The sequence below is a fragment of the Zingiber officinale genome, chromosome 10B (genome assembly GCF_018446385.1).
Source record: "Zingiber officinale cultivar Zhangliang chromosome 10B, Zo_v1.1, whole genome shotgun sequence".
NCBI classification, from domain to species: domain Eukaryota; kingdom Viridiplantae; phylum Streptophyta; class Magnoliopsida; order Zingiberales; family Zingiberaceae; genus Zingiber; species Zingiber officinale.
In genome coordinates this window covers 81931503-81946665 of record NC_056005.1, presented here as the reverse complement: position 1 = coordinate 81946665, position 15163 = coordinate 81931503, and the positions used below count along the sequence as shown (strand labels likewise).

Genomic DNA, 15163 nt, shown 5'->3' with positions numbered 1-15163 from the left:
CTCTGATCGGAGACCAGCTGTTTAAAAGAGCTTTCTCAAGGCCGTTGTTCAAGTGTGTCAGATCGAAGGACATCAAGTACATCCTTCAAGAAGTGCATCAGGGCTCCTACGGAAGTCACTCGGGCGACAGATCGCTAGCCCAAAAGATCCTGTTGGTGGAATATTTTTGTCCCACACTACAAGAGGATGTCATTCCGACGGTGGCCACCTGCCTGTCATGTCAAAATATCACAACATCCAACACCGATCAACAAATGAGATGAAGACATCCATTATGTTTTGTCCGTTCGACTAATGGGGCATGGACGTTATTGGACCATTTACAATGGTGACTGGTCAGTGAAGATTTCTGCTCGTCGCAGTAGACTACTTCTCATAGTGGGTAGAGGTCGAGCCGATAGCCAAGATAACCTAACACATGGTTATCAAATTCATATGATAGAATATCCTATGTCGGTTCAGTATCCCTCGTCGGCTTATCTCTGATAATGGGAGGTAGTTCGCTGGATGGAGACTCAAGGAGTGGTGTGAGGGTTACAACATTGTATAGGCTTTCACCTTAGTAGCCTACTCTCAGAGCAACGGGCAGACAGAAGTCACCAACCGGGAGATCCTTAAGGGGTTACGGGCTCGGCTTGACCACGCTAGAGGAAGCTGGGTCGATGAGCTCCCAAGCGTCTTGTGGCCTCATCACACCACACCAAGAGAGGTGATCAACATCACACCATTCCACCTGGTGTACAATGGTGAGGTGGTGGTTCCAGTGGAAGTCGAAGTAGAGTCTGATCGGGTGCAGTTCTACGATGATGGAAACGCTAAGCGAAGGATCATGGAGCTCAACCTTGTGGACAAAGTGAAAGACAAGACCTCCATCCGGCTGATGATGTACACACAATGCATGAAGCAGAACTACAACCAGATGGTGATCCCAAGGTTATTCCAGGTCAGCGACTTAGTTTGGAAAAGAGTAAAGTCGGTCGGCAACGTCACCAAATTGGAGGCTCAATGAGGATAACCTTTTGAAGTTATTCAGAAGCTCCGCTCGGGAGTCTACTATCTACAGGATGAAGATGGGAGAAAGCTTGAGCGGCCTAGGAGCGCGAATCATCTCTAGTCATATAGGGTCGGGTGAGAGGTGTGTGGTTAAATCCGAATGTACTTGTGTAAGTGTATTGTATCTCTTGTAGATGCAAGAAGACAATAAATAAAAATCCTAAAGTGTTCCAGACTCTTGTGTCGTTTGGCCAAGTTAAAAGTTGAGCAGTAACTATAAACCCTAGTCTTCACCAATAGTCAAGCGGTGACTATAAACTCATGTCTTCATCAAGTTGAGTGGAGACTATAAATCCTAGTCTTCATTAACAGTCGAGCGGTGAATATAAACTCATGTCTTTGTCAAAAGTCAAGCGGAGACTATAAACTCTAGTCTTCACCAACAGTCGAGTAGCGACTATAAACCCATGTCTTCATTAAAAGTTGAGCGGCGACTATAAACCCATGTCTTCGTCAAAAGTCGAGCGATGACTATAAACTCCGGTCTTCGTCAACAGTTGAGTAGTGACTATAAACCCCAGTCTTCGCCAACAGTCAAGCGACAACTATAAATCTATGTCTACATGTCAACGACTGAGCGGCGTCTATAAACTCAAGTCTACTATGAATAGCTATCGAGTAACGACTCTAAAACTAAGTCGATATTGAATAAGGCCGAGTGACTTCCTAAGACCATAAAGTAAAGTTAACAGGTCGAGTGGCTTCCTAAAGCTATTCAATAAAGTGAAGAGACGTTGAACGGTGAGTCACCAACAGGCACTTGCAAAGTCTAATTGAAAGATGAAACGCTGAATGACGATGCATTAATTTTAACTTAGAAAATTTATTACATATGGAGAAATATAGAAAGCGACCCGAGGAGGTAAAGGCTACTCTAGATAGTCGAGCACGTCATCGGAGAGTGATTCAGTCAGCTTCTCCTTGTTGATAACCTTATTTGCCAGCTCGTAAGGGAGATAATCGCCATCCTTCAGTTGGTTATTAGTCCCGTCAATTTCGAAGTTGAAGAGGCGTAGTGCTCGGTCAGTAAAACGATCATTGAAGGCATCCGAGAGGAGATAACACTGCTTGAGTACTTCAAATCGATCAGGCTCTACCTCTTGATAAATTTGTAGGGCTGGTCAGGAGGCCTCTAACTCTGCCTTTAGATACTCTAACTTAGCATCCTTGGTGGCGAGCTGGACCTTTGCTGTAGATTGTTCGGCGCTTAGTACGGATTCGATCTCCTTTAGGTTCTGAGCCATGACTCGAGCCTCTTTGTTCTTGATCTCCAAGTCCTCAATGGCTCAGAGTTTCCTGATGTTGGTCGAATGGATATTCGACTCAAAAGAGCTGGTATGTTTATTGAGCCTCGCCAGTTGCCAAGCTTGATCAACACTCTTTCTCTTCTCTGCCTCCAACAGCTTGGAGCTTCGCTGCAGATCGATCCTTAGTTAGGCCCCCTTAGGGTCAGCTACTCCAAGCACACCTAAGAAGCCTCTGACTGGCCGCTAGAGGCATGTATATGTTGGACTTCATGCTTGAGGAAGGCTAGACTCTGCCACATGGCCAAACTCTCAACCCAATACTGCAACAACAAGGAGAATATAAGGGTTGAGCGGGCAAAAACACGTGAATATAAAGGCAGTGTACTTACCCTAGTGGCCATCTAGGTATGGTTGTTTACGAGCTCCGCTAGAGAGATGATCGCCGCACGAGCCATAGCATATATATTTTGACAAGCGACCCCTAGATCCGAATCTGGTGCTCAGGGGTTCATGATGCGACGTCGTCCGAGTTGCGCCATTCTTCATTTGGAAAATGAATGATTGTTGTTATTTGGCACTGGCTGCTCAGATCGAAGGGGTCAGAGGTTACTCTCCCCGCAGACTTGGACATAAGGGAAGGATAGATGATGGATACTTGTGCGGGCGGCGAGGATGGTGGTGGCATGAAGGTGACCGAAGGTGCAAAATAATCCCTGACAGTAGACCGAACAATGATGGAGTCCGGTCGGAGGATAGGGAAGTATGGGGCGCTATAGCTCACTTCTTTGGAAGAACGAGCGTCGATGTTTCACCCTGCTCCTAGGATGGGTGTGAACTGGATCGGGTAGGGGTCTGCAGGGTGGATGTGGCGGAGCAGGAGGATGCTTCAGCATGGCGCCTCTTGCGCTATTGCAAGGGCTCGCCGGAAGTGGCCCACTCTAAAGCCACCGCAATCGGCAGCATCGAAGGTTGTTCAGGAGGAAGTTCAACTATAACGGTCGCTGCTCCACTAATAACCATCTGACTCTCTCCTGCCTCGCTAGACGGTGCAAGAGTCTTGCCCGCCTCACCGAGCGAGTCTTCAGAAGGGGTGGCTGGCTACAAGCCACAGCTCTCCAACTTGGCCCTGACCGCTGCATTGATCTCCACGTCCGTGAGCTTGCTCTTGCCGGCCATGCATGCCCTCAACATGATGTGGGCTGTAAAAAAGGGAGGAAAAATCAGTTAGATTCAAAGATAAGGAGAAGAAAGAGCATACCTAGGTTGGACGACAAGCGTGTTTAGATCAGGCTTAGGCCGAACACATACAGGACGCCCTCTAATAGTAGCTTGTGGATGTGATACTTCTGACCAACTAAACTAGACACATCTTGAGGATAGTCCGATCGGTTCCTATATCTCTAGAGCGACGGAGTCGTCATCACTTCCATTTGCCACCTGGTCGAGAAGTCAGGCCGCTTGGGAAAATGAACAAAGAAATAATGCTCCCTCCAATGTTTATTGGAGGATGGCATTTTGTCGAAGAAAATCGAGCCCACTCGGGCGTGGAACAAGAAGGTCCTCGGCTTGGACAATTTAGGGTAGTAGAAGTAATGAACGATATAAGGAGTCAAGGGAAGGTCGTGTAGGAAGAAGAGAACTACTACCCCGCACAGCAACCTAAAGGAGTTCGACACTAGTTGATTAAGGAAAATGTGGAAATATTTACACACAGCAAAAAAGAAGGGATGAACGAGGAACCAAAGGCCGAAGAAAAACTAATCCTTAAAGAAACACTAAAAAACTTATTGGTGGTTTGTGTGGTCGATTGAAAGCGGATGGAAGGGTAAGTTGATAATCGGATGGAAGGTTGTAGATGGATTTCAGCCTCTCTATGTCATCTCCATCAAACCTGGACTCGGTGGAAGTATACCAGAGTCCAGGTACGGGCACCGAAGGCTATGAGGAACTAGCCATCGAAAGCGAGGAAATTAGGAAGAAGTAACGAACGAATTCGACGAAGGAAAAGAAGAAGGAGCTTACTTAGAATGGTCGCCAGAGAAGAAGAGGAGAAGAAATGTCACAAACGCCGCTCGAAGACGAAAACGTAGGAAATGAAGACGCAAGAAATGAAGATGACGACAATGTGAAGTAATATTTATAAACCTCGCAGCAATCGCCCTGAGCCATCCAATCAAGAGTTTTGAAAACTAGGAGAAGATCTGACCATAGAATTTGAAAAGATGCCTATCATATCACCAGTGGTTATTCACCTATCACATCAAGCGTGTGGTGGCAGAAAGTAGGACACATGTCGGCAGGTTATAGTGGGGCATTAATGAGGCTTAATTAAAAGACATGGGTGGCGTGCTTGGCCATAATGATTAGAGATATTTGTACGGTCTTCTAGAAATTAGGATGACGTCAGTCCTTGTCGTTGGGCACCCATCCAAGAAAGTCTAGAGAAATGGAAAAATTCACTAAGTATTAGTGTCAACCATCTCAATCAGCACATATATTCGATTATGGTATAGCCGAATAGCCGACCCAACACCAAACTTATGAGGTATCACCCGAGCGGCAGCTACACACCCCCAACAAAGGCATGGCCAGTTGACCCTCTGACTAGTTACCAGACCATGGATAATGTCCGATCAGAGGATGTCACTCGATGCACTACATGTCCAGTTAGTCGGACTTGCTACCTCCTTCGACTAGACTTGAGGGGAAGACTTGTGATGCGGTAATAAAGAGGGCCCTCCAAGTGTAGGTCAAAGGAAGAAGATAGCAGCCAACTTAGAGATCAAAGTCAAGGAGGTCAATGCTAGAGGACCAACAGGCTAACTAAATGGTAGCTGAGCGAAGCCTTACATCAAGGACCAACCGGGCATGAGTCGCCTAATCGGAAATGGGATGAGCCAAGCGAAGGCGTGTGTAGATGACCGAATCGCTATTTCGGTCGAGCGTAAACATACTATCTAGACTCGTTGTCGTTGGGAAGAGCAGCCGAACAAAGGAGTACTCGACCGAGCGACTATGTCGCTCGACCGATCGACGAGAACGCTGATGTGTATTTGGATATACTTTTGGTTGATGGCATCACCAACACGAGGAATGGTCTACAGGCAGATCGTATGACGAATAAATCGGAGGATGTCCCCACGACTAATTAGAGAATGTGCTTGTAACGCCCGAAAATTCTCAAAAAAATTTTAGAAATATTCTACGATTTTTCTGGAATTTTAAGATATTTTTACAGAATTTTTAGAGTAGCGGAAGTAGCAAAAATAAATAGAAATGAAAAATAGCCTAAGCGGGAATTGAACCCGAGACCTACAGGACTCTAAGTCTTATAGATAACTCTAGTAACCAAGTGAACCTAGCAGGGTCGTGCTGAAAGAAAAGGGAATCAATGATATTTATATTTAAGTTGGGTGAATTAACCACTTAATATAAATAGGGAGGTTAAGTGAGGAATTATTTTTAACGCAATTTTTCCTCTCCTCAAACCCTCACCCGCCGACCCCTCTCCCTTCCTCACCTCTCGGCGCCCAAGTCCAAGGAGCCTAGGGTTCCGTTCCAAGGGACATAGGAGCACCTTCCGGCGACGACTTCAGCACGAGAATGTTCCTCTCCGCGAGAAGGGCACGTAGACGCGAGGAGATCAACGAAGGGATCTTCTCCACCGGCAACCTAGCGTTTAGATTTGTAAGAAACTTCGAACAGGAGGTAAGAAACCCCTCACCTGCAGTATAAGTAGCTATTCGTGTGTTTTATACATTGGTTTAGTAGTATGCAGATTTTCAGTATGTAGGGTGTGTTCTAGTGCACACCAAGTGCTTGATAAAATGTTTAGCTCAGTAAAATGCTACAGTAGGCATTTTAATAGATCAGTAAATGCAGTAGAAGCATTTAGAATAGCATAGTTAGTCTTGCTACAGCTCATATGGGACTACGGTCCAATGTGTGGGCTCTCATAGTCGCCTCTAGATTCAGATAACCTAGTTCTAGGTTCAGATAACCTAGTAAGAGCAAGATAAGGTATATTAGCTACAAATCAGTATTTTACTTTTCAGTGGCACTGTACTGGACTTCAGTTGTCCTTGGGTTGGGCTCCCATAGTCGTCCCTAGGTTTAGATAACCTAGTAACTATACTAAATTCAGGACTTGCAACCCCGGGTCTAGTTGGAGATGCACGCACAGCAAGTACAGTTGTCGGGCCCATCAGCAGCATGATTATGTATTTTCATCTATTTATGATAAATAGTTTTTTTTTAAAACTTCACAATATAGTTTAGGTGAATACAGAGTAGTTTAGCATCAGTTAGCAATAGTGTAGCTTAGCTTTTATTTCGGTTTAGTTCTTATGGATCCACATGATGGTTTTATGCTTAGCTACGATTGCCATGTATCATATGAGATTATGCCATGTTTTAGAATCCATGTTTAGCAATGTTCAGCACATATTTCAAATAGCTTGTTTTAAAAGCATGAATCGCATCGTATGCATGTTTTGTGAGGTAGATGGTTTCTTACTAAGCTCCCAAGCTTACAGATACTTCTTTTCCTTATACTGCAGATAAAGGTAAAGGCAAGATGGACTAGCGGAGGCTGGAGGTCAATGCTACGAGGATGTGTGTGGGCAGGAACTTGGAATGAAGACCCTAGGGAACTAGCAAATTTAAAGAATTAGAACCTTTGTTCTTTTTAATGTTTATGCACCTTTGGAATGTTTAAGAATTCTGAATTGTGAAACCATGCTTCTGCCATGCCTAGGACACTAGCTAGCTTATTGATGAGTAGTAGATCATGCATAATGTTAGTGTAGACCTATTACAATGTTCTCTAAGCATTTTAGGTTTATTATATTGAGTTGTGTATGATCGAGCTCTGAAATCAGAGTTCTGCAGCGAAATCAGAAACTCCAATCGATCGACCGATCGATTGGAGGGACCTCAATCGATCGGTTGATCGATTGAGAGCTAATTTCCGCGAACAGTAAGCTTCTGGATCGACCAGCCGATCGATTGGACTAAGTTCAATCGATCAGCCGATCGATTGGACTAAGTTCAATCGATCAGCCGATCGATCGGAGCTATTGTCGCGAACAGTAGGCTCTGGAATCGATCACTGGATCGATCGAGGAATTAGCCTCGCAAACAGAGAGCTTTGGAATCGACCACTAGATCGATTGACAAGCCTCGATCGATTAGCCAATCGATTCAGAATTTACCCCGTGCTCAGTAGCGAGCTGAATCGATCAGTGGATCGATCAGACCACTCCAATCGATCCACCGATCGATTGGGAGGCCTGATAACAGTTTGAAACCCCTTATTTCAGGCCTTGATCATATGTGAAACCTAGATTAACCTCCTTTAGCATAGGAGTAGTATTCAAGGTGTTGTATTGGCTCCTTTGTTTAAACATGAATTTCAGATCTAATAGGAAGTAGCAGGAGAAATTGTATTGGCTAGCAAAATTTTTAATTAACGCAGTTTTCCGCACCTTAAGATGTAGCTTAGCATAGCATAATATGACCCCCGGCCTTACAGCCTAGCCAGTATAGAAGGTGGGTCGTTACAGAGTGGTATCAGAGCAAAGTTCCATACTTTCTACACACACATTAGCATTGAACCTGCAGCTTCCAAGTAAGAACATCTCTCACTTTATTTATGTTTCTTGTTTCATATTTAGAGATAACTAAAGCATGTTTGTTTATGCTAGTATTTAACATGATAACAATAGTTACGTAATTATGATTGTATTAGTTATGTATGTCCTCTATGTCTCTAGAAATGACACGAGGACGCCCAGCTAGAAGGGCACCAACCACTGAGCCCCAGCACGAGGCAGGCAGTTCAGTGCCTCCTCCAGACCTTACAGCAATAGTGGCTCAGTTACAGCAGCAATTAGCTGAATAACAACAGGAAATAGCCACTTTAAGGGCTAATCAGCAGAACACCCCCACTGTCACTCCAGAGCCTAACTTAGCAACTCCAGTAGTGACAAAGGTTCCACCAGTCCAACCTGCAGCACCAGTGACCCCAGTAGCAGGGATCCAGAGAGAAGCCTATCTGATCAAGTGGCAGAAAGTCAAGCCAGAGAATTTCTCAGACACCAGTGAACCATGGGATGCTCAAGACTGGTTCAAAACACTGGAGAGTACGATGGAGCTTCTGGACTGGCCAGAACATGAGAAGGTGAAGTGCGCCTCTTTCTACCTGATAGGAGACGCATGTATGTGGTGGGAGAAAGTTAAAGTGAAGCGCCCAGTGAATCATATGATATGGGCTGACTTCGAAAGGGAATTCTTCGAGGAGTTCTTCCACATGCGGGTCACAAACCGCCACTACGACGAGTTCACTGAATTTCGCCAGGGCAACCTTTCAGTTGAGGAGGCTGTGAGGAAATTCAACAGACTGGCTCGTCTATGCCCTGAACTAGTCAGCACTGAAAGGGAACGAATCCGGTTGATGCTCAAGATGTTAAGGCCGGAAATAGTAATGAATGTGGCCAGCGGTGTCCGTAGGCCGCAAACCACAGAAGAACTAGTAAACAGTGCTCAGGCCACCGAGCATTACCAAAATAGCATCAAGCAGCAGAAGCAAGCCTTCTCAGAGTCCAAAGGTCAAGGAGGCTCAGGTGCTCAGAAACACCAGGGCTACAGCTCCCACGGTTCTAACTGGAAAGGGAACTCCAGCAACAAACGCAAACCAGGGAGTTACCCAAAAGGAGGACCAGCTAGTAAACAACCCAGCTATCCCAAGTGTTCCACTTGTGGAAAATTTCACCCAAGAGTTTGTCGCAAGGGCACTCGAGGATGTTTCGAATGTGGTCAGGAAGGGCATATGGCTAAACAATGCCCAAACAAGACCAGCTTTCCTCCACCACAGCCGATTCAGTACGAAGTCAAGCCAGCACAGTTGCATCAGATGCAGGCTGCTTTAGAAGGTCCACACATCAGCCAGGGCAGATTAGAAGCCCCCTCAGCCACGACGAATGCGAGGATCTACTCACTCACCAGAGAGGACGTAGCAAATGCCTCAACAGTTGTTACAGGTCAGATTAGTATTTTACAGCAAAGTGCAACTGTCTTATTCGATACTGGGGCAACCCATTCTTATATATCCAAGGCATTCGCCGAAAGGTGGGCTATACCTTCAGAGGTCTCAGTAGCCAATTTCTGACGACGCTACCTTCGAGAGAGATTATGGCGTCCACGCACTGGCTCCGAGCAGTGCCGATCATCATAGAAGACAGAGAGCTTTTTGGTGATCTGATAATATTAGATATGGTCGACTATGACGTTATCTTGGGAATGGACTTTCTGACGAAGTACGACGCCTCCATAGAGTGCCGTAAACAGAGAGTTGTATTCCAACCCGAAGCAGGAGTGCAGTTTGGGTTCATCGGAAAACCAAAGAGAAAGGCCAAGAAGTTTCTCTCAGCTCTGAAGGCACAGAAACTACTGGATTCGGGATGTATAGGATTCTTAGCACACGTAGTCAGTACCAGTCAGGACAAGGCCCGAAAGATAGAGGAGGTCCGAGTCGTATGTGACTACCCAGCAGTCTTCCCTGAAGAGTTACCAGGCCTAGCACCAGACAGGGAGATTGAATTCGAGATAGAACTCATTCCCGGTACAAATCCCATCTCCAAAGCACCCTATCGCATGGCTCCAGCCGAACTGAAGGAACTTCATGAGCAACTACAGTAGCTGCTTGACAAGGGCTTCATACGTCCTAGTCACTCACCATGGGGAGCGCCTGTATTGTTCATGAAGAAGAAGGACGGGAGCATGCGCCTGTGTATAGATTACAGAGCACTGAACCAAGTCACGATCAAGAACAGGTATCCTCTTTCCAGAATAGATGACTTGTTTGATCAGCTAAAGGGAGCAGCAGTGTACTCCAAAATAGACCTCCGGTCAGGATATCACCAGGTTAGAGTTAAAGAAGGTGATATACCCAAGACAGTCTTCAGGACCAGATACGGACATTATGAGTTCGTAGTCATGCCCTTTGGTGTGACGAATGCTCCAGCTACTTTCATGGACCTTATGAACCGAGTATTCAGGGAATACTTAGATAAGTTTGTCATCGTGTTCATCGATGACATTCTTATCTATTCCAGAACTCAGGAAGAACATGCAGCGCACCTAGAAATAGTATTGCAGACTTTTCAGCAGAACCAGCTGTACGCCAAGTTCACGAAATGTGAATTCTGGCTAGATCAGGTAGCCTTTCTGGGTCACATCATCTCCAAGGATGGTGTTATGGTAGACCCCAGCAAGATAGAGGCTGTGAGTAACTGGAAAAGACCTAAGAACGCCAGTGAGATCAGAAGCTTCCTAGGACTAGCGGGCTACTACAGAAAATTCATAGAGGACTTCTCCAGAATAGCCTCCCCACTGACAGCTCTTACCAGAAAGAACAGAAAATTTTAGTGGACAGAGGACTGTGAGAACAGCTTCAGCGAGCTAAAGAGGAGATTGACCAGTGCTCCCATTCTGGCTCTACCAGAAAACACAGACAGCTTTGATATCTATAGTGATGCCTCTAAGTTGGGACTAGGAGTAGTACTGATGCAAAATGGCAAGGTGATCGCCTATGCCTCCAGACAACTCAAAGACTATGAGAGGAACTATCCTACTCATGATCTTGAGCTTGCAGCAGTCGTGTTCGCCCTCAAAATTTGGAGACACTACTTGTATGGAGCCCAGTGTAGAGTGTATACAGATCATCAAAGTTTGAAGTATTTCTTCACTCAGAAGGATCTAAATATGCGACAGCGCAGATGGCTCGAGCTGGTCAAAGACTACGACATAGACATCCTCTACCACCCAAGAAAAGTCAATAAGGTGGCAGATGCACTTAGCAGGAAGTCCAGTGCTACCTTACTAGTTCTAGCAGCCATGTCACCGCCCCTACAGAGGGAGATCACAAATTTCAGTCTCGAACTTATAGTGGGGCAACTCTCTACTATGACGTTAGAATCCACCTTGCTTGGTGACATCCAGACAGCTCAGGAGTAGGACCCTGAAATTCAGAAAATCAAGCAAGGGTTAGCGGAATCAAAAAGTGGAGAGTTCAGAGTGTCAGATAGTGGGGTATTATATTTTGGTGACAGACTATGCGTTCCGGATCAGGAGGAACTACGAAGGAAGATTCTAGACGAGGCTCACAGGACTCCTTATGCAATGCATCCTGGTTCCACCAAAATGTACCAAGACCTGAAGAAATATTTTTGGTGGCCGGGGATGAAAAGAAACATCGCTAGCTATGTCAGTACCTGTCTGACCTGCCAGAGGGTCAAGGCAGAACACCAGAGACCAGGAGGAGTCCTGCAGCTCATTCAGATCCCAGAATGGAAGTGGGAGGATATTTCCATGGATTTCATAGTGGGATTACCTAGAACCATGAATTGTTTTGATGTCATCTGGGTAATAGTCGACAGGTTGACTAAATCAGCCCACTTCTTAGCTATCAGGATAACCTATTCCATGGAGCAGCTAGCTCAGTTGTATCTCAAGGAGATTATCAGACTGCATGGAGTCCCACGGACCATTATTTCAGACAGAGACAACAGATTCACATCACACTTCTGGGAGTGTGTACAGTCAGCATTGGGGACTAAGTTAAAATTTAGTACAGCTTTCCATCCTCAGACAGATGGTCAGACGGAGCGAGTAAATCAGATACTCGAAGATATGCTCCGAGCGTGTGCCCTAGACTTCAAGGGAAGTTAGTGCAAATATCTGAGTTTAGCAGAATTTGCATACAACAACAGTTATCAGGCCACTATCGGTATGACACCTTACGAGGCTCTCTATGGACGGAGGTGTAGATCTCCAATCTGCTGGTATGAGAGTGGTGAACAGAAGGAACTAGAACTTCAGACAGATCTAGTAGCAGATACCACAGTAGCTATACAGCAGATCCGCCAGAGGATAGAGACAGCTCAGAACCGCCAGAAAAGCTATGCTGATACACGGCGCAGACCCCTAGAGTTTTCAGTTGGGGATACAGTATTCCTTAGAGTGGCTCCCATGAAGGGAGTAATACGTTTTGGGAAGAAGGGCAAACTAAGTCCCCGATATGTGGGACTATACCTTATCGCCAGAAGATTTGGCAAGGTAGCATATGAGCTAGAGCTACCCCAGGAGATGTCAGCTATCCATAATGTATTTCATGTCTCTATGCTGAAGAAGCATATCCCAGATGCCACCCAGGTGATTGAGCCCCAGTCGGTACAAGTCCGCGAAGACCTCAGCTATGATAGTCGGCCTATTCAGATAATAGACCGAGCAGTTAAGAAATTGCGGAACAAGGAAGTACCATTAGTAAAAGTGCTTTGGCAAAATCACACAGCAGAAGAGGCAACTTGGGAGACAGAAGCCAGTATGAGACAGAAGTACCCAGAGTTATTCTAAGTTCGAGGACGAACTTTTTATAAGGTATGGGGGATTGTAACGCCCGAAAATTCTCAAATAAATTTTAGAAATATTCTACGATTTTTCTGAAATTTTAAGATATTTTTACAGAATTTTTAGAGTAGCGGAAGTAGCAAAAATAAATAGAAACGAAAAATAGCCTAAGCGGGAATTGAACCCGAGACTTACAAGACTCTAAGTCTTATAGATAACTCTAATAACCAAGTGAACCCAGCAGGGCAGTGCTGAAAGAAAAGGGAATCAATTATATTTATATTTAAGTTGGGTGAATTAACCACTTAATATAAATAGGGAGGTTAAGTGAGGAATTGTTTTTAACGTAATTTTTCCTCTCCTCAAACCCTCACCCGCCGACCCCTCTCCCTTCCTCACCTCTCGGCGCCCAAGTCCAAGGAACCTAGGGTTCCATTCCAAGGGCCATAGGAGCACCTTCCGGCGATGACTTCAGCATGAGAACGTTCCTCTCCGTGAGAAGGGCACGTAGACGCGAGGAGATCAACGAAGGGATCTTCTCCACCGGCAACCTAGCGTTTAGATTTGTAAGAAACTTAGAACAGGAGGTAAGAAACCCCTCACCTGCAGTATAAGTAGCTATTCGTGTGTTTTATACATTGGTTTAGTAGTATGCAGATTTTCAGTACGTAGGGTGTGTTCTAGTGCACACCAAGCGCTTGATAAATTGTTTAGCTCAGTAAAATGCTACAGTAGGCATTTTAATAGATCAGTAAATGCAGTACAAGCATTTAGAATAACATAGTTAGTCTTGCTACAGCTCATATGGGACTACGGTCCAATGGGTGGGCTCCCACAGTCGCCTCTAGGTTCAGATAACCTAGTTCTAGGTTCAGATAACTTAGTAAGAGCAAGATAAGGTATATTAGCTACAAATCAGTATTTTACTTTTCAGTGGCACTGTACTGGACTTCAGTTGTCCTTGGGTTGGGCTCCCATAGTCGTCCCTAGGTTTAGATAACCTAGTAACTCTACTAAATTTGGGACTTGCAACCCCGGGTCTAGTTGGAGATGCGCGCACAACAATTACAATTGCCAGGCCCATCAGCAGCATGATTATGTATTTTCATCTATTTATGATAAATAGTTTTTTTTTAAAACTTCACAATGTAGTTTAGGTGAATACAGAGTAGTTTAGCATCAGTTAGCAATAGTGTAGCTTAGCTTTTATTTCGGTTTAGTTCTTATGGATCCACATGATATCATATGAGATTATGCCATGTTTTAGAATCCATGTTTAGCAATGTTCAGCACATATTTCAAATAGCATGTTTTAAAAGTATGAATCGCATCGTATGCATGTTTTGTGAGGTAGATGGTTTCTTACTAAGCTCCCAAGCTTACAGATACTTCTTTTCCTTATACTGCAGATAAAGGTAAATGAAAGATGGACTAGCGGAGGCTGGAGGTCAATGCTACGAGGATGTGTGTGGGCAGGAACTTGGAATGAAGACCCTTAGGAACTATCAAATTTAAAGAATTAGAACCTTTGTTCTTTTTAATGTTTATGCACCTTTGGAATGTTTAAGAATTCTGAATTGTGAAACCATGCTTATGCCATGCCTAGGACACTAGCTAGCTTATTGATGAGTAGTAGATCATGCATAATGCTAGTGTAGACCTATTACAATGTTCTCTAAGCATTTTAGGTTTATTATATTGAGTTGTGTATGATCGAGCTCTGAAATCAGAGTTCTGCAACAAAATCAGAAACTCCAATCGATCGACCGATCGATTGGAGGGACCTCAATCGATCGGTTGATCGATTGAGAGCTGATTTCCGCGAACAGTAAGCTTCTGGATCGACCATCCGATCGATTGGACTAAGTTCAATCGATCAGCCGATCAATCGGAGCTATTGTCGTGAACAGTAAGCTCTGGAATCGATCACTGGAACAATTGGGGAATTAGCCTCGCGAACAGAGAGCTTTGGAATCGACCACTGGATCGATTGACAAGCCTGGATCGATCAGCCGATCGATCCAGAATTTACCCCGTGCACAGTAGCGAGCTGAATCGATCAGTGGATCGATCAGACCACTCCAATCGATCCACCGATCGATTGGGAGGCCTGATAACAGTTAGAAACCCCATATTTCAGCCCTTGATCATATGTGAAGCCTAGATTAACCTCCTTTATCATAGGAGTAGTATTCAAGGTGTTGTATTGGCTCCTTTGTTTAAACATGAATTTCAGATCTAATAGGAAGTAGCAGGAGAAATTGTATTGGCTAGCAAAATTTTTAATTAACACAGTTTTCCGCACCTTAAGATGTAGCTTAGCACAGCATAATGTAACCCCCGGGCTTACAGCCTAGCCAGTATAGAAGGTGGGTCGTTACAGTGCCCATGACCACGTGTCCAGTTTCAATTGGGGAATGTGTCTGCAACCAATGGGAGAACGTGCCCACGCCTAA

The 15163-nt window shown here is 44.9% G+C and overlaps 1 protein-coding gene across 1 annotated transcript; it reads left to right on the top strand.

Moving 5' to 3' along the window:
- Positions 1-301: 301 nt before the first annotated feature.
- Positions 302-1009, top strand: LOC122029221. Its single transcript, XM_042588161.1, has 3 exons — positions 302-335; positions 463-533; positions 578-1009. Exons 1-3 carry the CDS (start codon positions 302-304, stop codon positions 1007-1009), a joined length of 537 nt encoding a protein of 178 aa, XP_042444095.1.
- The last annotated feature ends 14154 nt before the right edge of the window (positions 1010-15163 follow it).

Bases quoted from the DNA above. Each gene is read 5' to 3' on its own strand.
- LOC122029221 (XM_042588161.1), top strand. From the start codon at position 302: ATGGACGTTATTGGACCATTTACAATGGTGACTG. The intron at 336-462 runs GTCAGTGAAGAT...ATGTCGGTTCAG, and splicing joins ACCATTTACAATGGTGACTG to TATCCCTCGTCGGCTTATCT. The intron at 534-577 runs GTTACAACATTG...GCCTACTCTCAG, and splicing joins ACTCAAGGAGTGGTGTGAGG to AGCAACGGGCAGACAGAAGT.